Source organism: Acartia tonsa, chromosome 4 (assembly GCF_053477335.1).
Source record: "Acartia tonsa isolate MP-2025a chromosome 4, ASM5347733v1, whole genome shotgun sequence".
Classification (NCBI taxonomy): domain Eukaryota; kingdom Metazoa; phylum Arthropoda; class Copepoda; order Calanoida; family Acartiidae; genus Acartia; species Acartia tonsa.
This window is the reverse complement of record NC_137263.1, coordinates 50918823-50929647: the sequence shown is the minus strand read 5'-3', so window position 1 is coordinate 50929647 and position 10825 is coordinate 50918823. Positions and strand designations below refer to the sequence as shown.

At 32.4% G+C, this 10825-nt stretch overlaps 1 protein-coding gene across 1 annotated transcript in view; it reads left to right on the top strand.

Annotated features, from left to right (window-relative positions):
* The first annotated feature begins 368 nt into the window (after positions 1–368).
* Positions 369–10825, top strand: part of LOC145317650 (required for meiotic nuclear division protein 1 homolog) — a 42966-nt gene continuing 32509 nt past the window's right edge. The window contains exons 1-4 of the mRNA XM_080158807.1: positions 369–1185; positions 5659–5853; positions 6341–6447; positions 7086–7195. Of these exons, the coding sequence (XP_080014933.1) occupies positions 1064–1185; positions 5659–5853; positions 6341–6447; positions 7086–7195 (534 nt within the window). The 5' untranslated portion in view covers positions 369–1063. The remainder of the gene's footprint in view (positions 1186–5658; positions 5854–6340; positions 6448–7085; positions 7196–10825) is intronic.

Below are 10825 nucleotides of genomic sequence, written 5' to 3'. Positions count from 1 at the left end.
TTTTAAAAAACCAGAGATAGACTCTAAGTTGTGTCGTTTTATTTGTGAAGCAAGCCATGACGTGTCATAAGATTGATTCTAGCTCATACCTAGCCCATCGGAGATAAAATCTTAGGAAGGTAATGTCTGCTTTTTAAAAAAAATATCCTCGTTTTCTTTACATGATCTAACAAATGTAAATTATACCTAAGTAACCTGTACCAGATACGTAAAACCAATATTATATGTATTATCAAAACAAAACTGACTCATTACTTACAAAATATAGTTTTTAAATATATAATAATAATACCTATTTATGCATGTATTTAACAAAATCATATCTTGTAATTCATATCAAACTATCATTGTGCAATAAATTTTTGACAGACTTTTCTCTAGGATTTTAGTTTTGTAATAATTGTAAGCTACCTAGCAGCAAAATTTATATAAAACAGGCAGCATGTTTCATTTTTTCATTTAAATACTGAATAACAGGAATAGGTACAACAAACAAATAAATATGGGTTCAGTTGAATAGTTATTTCTCGCATCGTATTATAATCAGCTCTCCGAGGATTTAAAATGTCTAATTATAAGATTATAACCAGTTTATTAGCCCTGAGATGCCGAAGAAAACTGGATATAATACGATGCTAGACATATTTTTTGTATGGATGAGAACCGGTTCTAATCCAGCGGATTTTAATCGGTTTCGAATCAATACATACCCTAAAAAAATAACTGAAATCACGAAACTAACAAATATTTTTTCTTCGAATATATTAGGTTGTTGTTTATACCTATTCCTGACTTAATAGTAATTATTCATTAAATATTAACTACTTACCTAATTTTTTTTTTAAGTTCTATGACGAAACTTTTCATTGCTGCTATCAGAAATGTAATAATTTTATATTTTTTCTATATTTTGACCTTTCTCTACATTTTATATCTTTACAAAAATATTGAAATATAAGTATTTACTTATTGTTTTAACATATTTACACTTTTAAAAACTAGATATATAAAAATGCGCCAAGGTTCCTGAATAAATCTGCCAAGACGAGAAAGTGAAATAAAAATGTTTGCATTTAAGGCTCAAAGTTTAGCTCAAAATGGCGTTGGTAGATTTTTTCTTGGTGCTTTTATTAAGAATGTGGAATATGTTGAGCGAAACTTTAGCACCAACCATAATATTTTAAGGTATAGTGATTTTTTTTACCATTGCACATTGGGGCAAATCAACCAAAAAGGGGATTTAATTATTTAGTACCCTTAAAATTCATCTCACAAAAATTTCATTTTATACTTTTTTGTAGGTAATTTAACAACAAACAAATTTGCTTTTATGTTTTTTTCTGTCATTTGAAAGGAACATGGAGATAAAGGTTATTTTATGAAGGTAGATAGAAAATTACCAGATTAACCCCTCCCGAAAACAGCCCCCCTTACCCTATCCATTTATCTATCCATCAATCTATCCATCTATCTATCCATATATCTATCCATCTGTCTATCCATCTATCTATCCATCTATCTATCCATCTATCTATCCATCTATCTTTCCATCTATCTATCCATATATCTATCCATCTGTCTATCCATCTATCTATCCATCTATCTGTCCATCTATCTATTCATCTATCTATCCATCTATCTATCCATCTATCTATCCATCTATCTATCCATCTATCTATCCATCTATCTATCCATCTATCTATCCATCTATCTATCCATCTCTCTATCCATCTATATATCGATCCATCTATCTATCCATCAACTATTCATCTCTTTATCCATCAACTATCAATTTATCCATCCATCAATCTATCCCTCTATCTATCCATCCATCTATCCATCTGTCTATCCATTTACTTATCCATCTATCTATCCATATATCTATTCATCTACCTATCCATCTATCTATCCATCTATCTATTCATCTATATATCGATCCATTTATCTATCCATCAACTATTCATCTCTTTATCCATCAACTATCAATTTATCCATCCATCAATCTATCCCTCTATCTATCCATCCATCTATCCATCTGTCTATCCATTTACTTATCCATCTATCTATCCATATATATATTCATCTACCTATCCATCTATCTATCCATCTATCTATTCATCTATATATCGATCCATTTATCTATCCATCAACTATTCATCTCTTTATCCATCAACTATCAATTTATCCATCCATCAATCTATCCCTCTATCTATCCATCCATCTATCCATCTGTCTATCCATTTACTTATCCATCTATCTATCCATATATCTATTCATCTACCTATCCATCTATTTATCCATCAACTATCTTGAATTTCGTGTTTAAAATGTCTAATTAGGGGTTTTGGTTATCAGAGCAATATGAGAATTTTTTAGTAGCGCAGCTACCCTATCACTAGCTTTTTGGGCCCTTTAAAGTGTAACTAGGTTAATTGTAGTCCGATTTTAGTGTTCAAAGTTTCAAATTTGGGGTCATGGAATTCATTTCAGTAGGAGGGGAGGGGATGGTGTAAATGGGGGTGGATGGGATCCTTATTTTAGCAAGCTACAAGTTTCACTTTATTTTTATGTTTAATAAATCCATTATAAATGTGGGCATGATTAACATAAATTTGTATTAACTAATATCTATATTTATAATGATATTACGATTCTTGTTTACTGTTTATATGTACACTAGCGGCTTCGCCCCTAGCCTCTAGGGGATTTGCCCCAAGAGGTAATTAAACAAGGATGACAACATCCATGAAAGAAGCGAAGCTCTGAAACGGAAGGACAAACGAACATTAATACTTGTGAAGTGTCAGAACTGAATATTAATGCATGTCTATACAAAATTGTAATTAAAACTGATTAAATACATGTTACGCTTTAAGGACATACTGACGTTTTTAGGAATTGATTATAGAGATGCTTCGCTTATAACAATAGACGTTATTGAAATAGGAATCAGTATTAAAAAAATCAGATGAATAGGATATTTTTTAACATTCAAAACCATTATTTGTTGTCAAAAAAGTAAAAATCAGCTTGTTATAAATGGATGTACGGACTTTCTGGTAACGATTATAGAGTTGCTGTGCTTTCTAAGTCGTACCTAACTGTTGTAGAAATCAGCATGAAAAGTTTGAGATCAATAGGACAATTCTAGCCTGTTTAAGTTAAGTAAAAGAGCTAACTGTACCAGACGTACGGACGGACCGACCCTAATTATAGAAATATGAAAAAATTGAGGGGGATTTTTATTTTTGAAAAAGATCTTTAAACAACCACAGGACCAGTAGATATATTCCCTGAAGAGTAGAATTCAATCAGTTTAGTGGTTAGCGAGATCTTAAGGGATGAGCGGACAGACAAACAGACAAACAGACATCAAGCTACTTTGTATTATATATTAACACCTAGGGATCTAAGGAACAAAACAATAACCGATTAATATGTACATCCCCAATATTGATACATATTTAATAAATACATATTTTATAAATTATATTGCAAAATTATTTGTCTGTAGATGACAATTAGTGGTTGAAAAGTTTTGACACTCATCTTAATGAACCAACCAATAAAAAATCAATTAAATTTCCTGAAGTTCTTATGCTAATGAATATAAAAACGTTATTATAAAACTTTGAAGATTGGGGACTAGTGTAATTAACAGTCCTCTCCCTTTCTAAATAAAACTGCTGACTTTAAACATGAATACCCTGTAACTACATAATTTAAAAACAAAGCATTACCAATAGACAGACAGAAGACTACTTGCTAATTCCAATTTAGAATGATTATAAGAACCTCACGTTTTTTGCATATTAAGTTTACCTTTCCGCAGTGAGGTAGGGGACATTGGGCTGTTTATAACACTAGTCCCCAAAGTTTTACAGTTGTGTGTTCAAACGTTTTAACTACTAACTTTAATCTACACAAGGGGTAATTTTGTGTATTATCATTGGGGATGTACAAAAATTAATTGACCTTTGTCTTATCCCTTTAGATCCCTGATATTTGTAATAATCTATAGAAACGATTATTTAGTTACATTAAAACATCAAACATAAAGAGGTTTAGATTTAGGTTTAGCCCCCCCCCCCTCTCCTCCCCATCATCATTTAGTGTAATAGAACTTGAAAATATTTATTATTAACTTTAATTCTAAGTCAGAATAAATATTTCCCAATATGTCTATGTTTTTGTGTCTTTTAATTATTTGAATTATATCTTAAGTTTTGACTTTAAAAGCGCATTTAAACGCCTTTTCTTACAAGCTTTTCGTGCACCCACGTTCAGAAAACGGGCTAAAAACCCCTACGGGGGCGCGGGGGGGTAAATGAAATCAGTACTGGCGATTAAAATATGTCTTTGGGTAATCAAATATCGTTTTTTTAGCCGGCGACACCCGGCGAAAACATGTTTCCTCTTACTGGCCTTTTAAATGTTGATTAAAAAACAAACAAATAAAAACTAAAATCTTGACTTCAACTAGAATTATTTAGGACTAATTTCTTCAATTTGTGTTTTTTCTTTTATACTGTCAAAATATATGTAATGCATGACTCACCAGAAGTTATTTTGTCTAATTACGTTAATTCTAAGAGATTTTATAATACTTTTAAAATTGTTGGTGAAACACAAAAAGTATGCCTTTTTCTGTAAGAAAATTTTTGCATTTCTTGACTTCCATGCATTAGAATGCTTACTTAAAAAGCGTATTTTTACGATTCCTTTGAAATCTAATGTACATTGGGTATTATAATACTCATAGAATGTTTAAAACTTGATTTGGGGGTGGTGAATTGTTGCCCCTTGTTGCCCCTATGTGCATTGTTTATCATTTTTTTTGTAAATAAGTTTTAAAAATAAAAAAAACGCTTGTTTTAAGACTTAAAATTACATAAAAAAGGGACTATGCACGAACAATAGATGCTATTGCGCCAAAAATGCTTACCATTTCAAAGCGTTTTTCATTTATAACCATGGTGAAACTTCATTTTTTAGTCGATATACCAATTTCAAGCATTAACCTAGTATATTTACTAAAAAGATACTCAGGACCACTGCTTGAAGGTGCTTAAAATCACTTGCTCTCGTTCGTGCATAGTCCCCTTTACGAAGTTATGGTTAAATATATAAATAAGTAAAGGTAATTGCTGTTTTGTTGGCCCTGAATAGCCAAAAAGCTATGGGGCAAATAAGTGTTTCTTATATTTTTATGAATGATATGTTTTTTCACTTCTTCCACCCATTCTAATGTTTTTTTCAACGCTCTCTCGCAATTTGTATGTTCCTTAGGCCATCTAAAACTATAGTCTTCAAAAAGTTTGTTCTGTTATTATTCGGAAATAAAGATTCCGGAGTCGTGTGAGGGAAAATAAATGTAATAAGTATGGATGTATAACCCAGACTACTAACTTCCCGCCCCCCCCCCCCCCCCCCATTCTGTCTTGCGGACCTTTTTAGTATGCTAGCAAATTGAAATTGCTTTCTTCTCTTTTGTAGCGACTTGTCTGTGTTAATATTTACAATGCTATAGGCTGATTCAATATTCAAAGACCCAATGGAAAGTCGGCATATGGTCCACGGGGTGGGGGCTGCTTCCTCTATTGTTTTACTTTAATGGAGGGAAAATAATAACCTCTAACAACTTTTGTTTTTATTAAGACACATTCGAGCAGAAAATAAATTAGTTTTGCTGCTCAACCCAAGTAAATCAACACAGTGCAAAATAATACAATGTGGAACAAGTCAAAGTCGCCAATTGAGTTTTACTTCTAAACTAAGAAAAACAAATAGCCTGGTTCCAAAAATAAAGAATTTAAATCCTGCTTTATCACAAGCTCAGCTGAATGCATTGAGGTAAAACTATATTTATAAAATCCTTTCTAGATATATAAAGTAGTAAGATTCATTGCAAGAACGTCGAAGCTTTTTATTTTTGAAGGGGAGTGGGGCTTAGGGGAAGTTTTCAAATTTATTTTTAGGAGATAATCTAATTTGTTTCCACGTAATTTAGTGGTGCCTAGGACACTCAAAAATTTGCTTGGGTGTGGTGGGGTAAACCCCTCCCCATTCATTGTATGTTCTTGGTTTAATGTTTTCCCGTTATGATTTTGCTAACTACTGAACCAATTTATTCTTTGCAATGGAAGCTTCATGTAGGTCTAGTGTTGGCTTTAGGCAATTCTATTAGGTTGTTTGATTTTTGCTCTCCCTCTCTTCCTTTTGGGATACTACGGAGCCCCTAGATGCTAAATGTGCAGCTTTTATTAAAATAAATAGTATCTATATTTTAATAAATCCGAATTGATCAGTTATTTATTTGAAAAGAGTAAAATATGTTTAGGTTTAAGCCCCGCAAGGCTAAGAAGCCCCGCCAGCCTGGTAATGATGAGTGGAGTGTGGTGGGTTACTCTGCTGCAGAATCATTTGATATTATTGGCCTTCAACAAGGTTATTTAATATTTTTAAATATTCCATTGAATGTAGTTCTTACATTTAGGATGTAAGTCAATAGTTTTTAACTTTTATTGAAAACACTAATTAAAAGAAAAACATATGCTAAATTGTTAGTTTTTAAAAACTAACAGTGCCCCTAGAGGTCTTTTATATACATTTCTCTTGAGAGTGATTAATTATCCTCTTAAAGAATTACTTAATAAGAATACTTAAAAATATTTCTCGTATTCATTCGAATCCGGTGGATAGGAACCGGTTCTCATCCATACGAAAAAGCTATGTTTAGCATCGTATTATATCCAGCTTTCTACGAATAAAAAAATGTACAATCATAAGATTAAAACCCGTTTTTTTAGCCCGTGCCTTCGACACCTCGGGGCTAAAAAACTGGTTTTAATCTTATTCTATATCCGCGGAAAGCTGTTTATAATACGATACGAGAAATAACTATTATATATGATGATCTTCGAGTTCACATAAGTTTAAGAATAACCTCTCACCGCTTCGGTTTCTCTTGGTAGCTCCTTTCTTTTGATGGTCAGATTGTATTCTGTTATTTGATCGACTAGATGAAACCATGTATTTTTATCAACATCAGAAAATCCTCTAAATGTCTTTTTATTTACTTTCAGGTTTAAATAATCAGCTGATATATTCTGAACTTGATATTATGGAGGAACTGAATGGTAGTTGTATCATTGTCACCAACAAATATTCTACAGATAATGATGAATTATCAAAGGTTAGTTTTCCTAACTCAAATAATTTATAATTTATTTATCAGGAATTGAAAATTATCCTTTTGTATTTACCCCTCCACCCCCTACCCCCTTGAGGGGGGCCTGGTTCCCCCCTTCTCTCTTACCGCAAATGCCCCTAGATGCCTCTTAAAGCTTAGCTGGTGTAAAAGATATTCTTGAAGGAATTCTTTTATTATAATTAATCACTTTTAAGAGAAATTAAATCGTAAGCTACGGTCTGCAATAAATTAAATGACTAAAATCACTAGTATTTATAGCTCTTTATTTCATAATTTAAACAAATGAGCTACCCAACTTTGTCATATTCTTATGCACGGAGTGCTTACATTTTATTAATAATCTAAACAAAAAATAACTATTAACTTTAATACTTATTAATAAAATGTAACAATTATACAATACAGATGTTAACGCATATACGACAAGATTTGAAATGACAAGTTTGCCGGGAAATATACGGCAAAACTAGTTATCAGCTGATTATGAATCTAACCGCTAGCAGACGGCTCCATAGACAAAATATTTTTATGTATCGGAAAATAAATAACCATAGACAAAATATTTTACACAATGAATTATTTTTTATCATGCAATTTCATTGCAACACTCCCCAACAGAAAGAAAATTCATTGTGGATTTATGTTTGATTTACCAGGATACCCTAAAGTACCCCCAGGTATTTCAAAAAATAATCTTAATCTTAAGTTTTACCAGGATACCCTTAAGTACCCCCAGGTATTTCAAAAAATAATCTTAGATTTTAAGTCCCAAAGATTACCTGTTTTAGTTACTGAGAATTCAATCTTTTGAGTATATGTCTGGCATCATTTGAATCCAACTGATCTGCATAAGTATTAACTAATGCTGGAACATTATGAGAAGTGGCAGGAGTATTGTTTTCTTTCATACTATTCAGTCTTTTGACCATCTTTTTTCTCTTACAAGAAATCCAAGCTAATCCATTTCTGAACTTTGTCTCTTTAGCTCTAGCTAATCTTCTCTTCTTAGCTGCACCTTTCAGCTTATTCTTCTGAGTAAAGTCTCCAGGCACAACTAACTGAACCTTTTGATGAACTCCATGTCTATGACTTGGCCCTGGAGCCTGTACATTGTGATGTAAAACATCCATCCGCTGTTTTCTTTTCTCTAATACTCTGATAGCCTTGAGAAGATCATTGTTATAACCAACTTCAACATTTTGCTTCCTTCTTATTAAAGACTGCTCTAGAATAGGAACAGTAATTCGAACATTCTTCACATTGAAGTAAACATTAGACAAATAGACATAAATATTGATTTTAGGAAACCAGAAACGTGATATCTCATCTGTTGACATGTTTCTCAGCTTGTTAAATAGGTCAGGAATACAGTTGACATTTAGCCTTCCCCATTCTTTGATGACATGGGCAGGTCTATCTACACCAACACAATCAGCTTCAAAATCTAGGTCAAACAAAGAATTAGAGCAACTTGATGAAGCTTGAAAACCCAGTCTTTTGACAGCATATCCAGAATCACCAGCATATTCTCTTTTAAACATAAGTTTAAAATATTCATTATCTAGATTCTTACAAAGGTTTGGAACCTCTCCAGAGTAATTATGTAGTTTTATTCTAGCTAATGCTGGATATTGTAGGATAAAATTATATCTAGCATGATGAATAAACCGGGCACCTCCACAACTTATCACAGGTACATCAGAGATAAGATCCATCAAAATTACAAGCAATGATTTAGGATTTCCAATCTTAAGCAGCATATCACTCCTGGATGTTTCTAGATGAGCATCTACTATTTTGGTATTCTTCAGGCTTAAACCTACAAATTCAGAAAACCATGCTGTAAATGCTGGTTGACTAATTTCAGTAACATCTAGAACAATGTCTACATCAGGAAACAAATTTCTCAACAAAGCTCCCATTAAAACAGAGAAGATATCATACATCAGCTGAAGCTTGTACCTCAAATACTTCCTGACAGCAACATCCATCTGATCTGAATCCTTTGCCCAGCTTTGATCCATGTTTTCTATTCCTGTTGGGAACGGTTTACCAGTTACTAATGCACTAAGAGAATAAAGACTGTACTTGTCCATTCTACATCCATTAGCTATAGCAAGAGATGAGAGATCAAAAACATTAAGTTCCAATTCAGTATCATACAGATCAGTCAAAACTCCAAGAAGTGAATTCATTTGGGCATTAGCATTAACTGAATATAATGGGGGTAATTGTTTGAGAAAATCCAGAACTTCTTCAGGAAAGGCAGAATACTCAAAATAGTAAAATCTTGATCCAGATTCACTAGATTTATCATTCCCAATTTCAGATAAACCTAGTTTGAACACAATGGCATTGTTTCTACCTTCTCCAATCACAAGTCTTGTTGCAATTTTAATGTTGTCTGCAGAATGACCATCATCTTCAGTATAGAACTTGACAGTTGCACCAGAATGTTTTTGTTTAACAAGATACCTGTATTGGGATCTTGGGATGTCTACAGTTTCAACAGTAAAGGGAAGAGGAGTGACATTAAAAAGAGTATTTCTGGACATCTTTACTATATCATTGAAATCATAGATGGTTTCCTCAAAGTGATTTCTATTGAAGTGGGGGATTGAAATTTCAGTTGTGGAAAAACCTTTGGCAAATACTCCCTCATTTAGCTCAGGTTGATTCCAGCCTTCAGTAAATTCTTGATCAATTTTTAAAAAGGTTTTCAAAGGATATCCACGAGGTAGTATGTTGGAGACATTTGACTGACAAATTTCAGGATTAGATTTTAAAATCTCCAGATGTTTCTGGAAAACTAAAATGTCTGTTACAGGTTGATCTACAGGTAGAGTTTTACGAATCTCTTCATAAATAATATCACTATACAAATACTCTTGATTACAATAATAATCTGCTTGAACATCTGAGGTTATAAAGAATTGTCTTGAAGTGGGATCTTTAGGATTAAAATCCTCTGCTCTTTCATCAAAATATTTGTGTCTAGCACTTTCAGGTATGGACATTGTAAAGCCTGGAATAAAGAGACAAATTGATAATAATTACAGTTTAATACAGTGACAAAGTTGGGATCACTCTAAATCTAACATCTAATAATAGCACAATAAGGAAAACAATATGTGTTTTAATTTATTAATTACAATTATAATGTTTACAATATATCATATTATAATTATCAATATTTACAAATATTTGGTAAATTACAGGAGTTTTAAAACTTGATAAAACATTAAAATAATTAAAATGAGTAAAATTTGTGTAGTATTTCTGAATTGCTCTTATTTGACTGCAATTTTCTTTATTTTTTCAAAAAATTCTTTGGAGTTTAGTGGGATGTCTGATGCAGCTGATATAATGCAAAGATCTCTTGGAGATCTTAGTACTGAGGACCATTTCACTTTGGAACCTGCCATTAAGGATGTAGGATAAGAACACAAAATTCTTCTTCCTTCCCTTTGTACATCAGAAACCTTTCCTGTGACCCATTTCTCCATCTTACTATTATTGTTGTCTTTCAACTTAAAGACAACTATATCTCCAACTGTAATAGGATCAGTTTTGCACCATTTGTTCGGTCTAGGTATTAAATGGTGGAGCCTA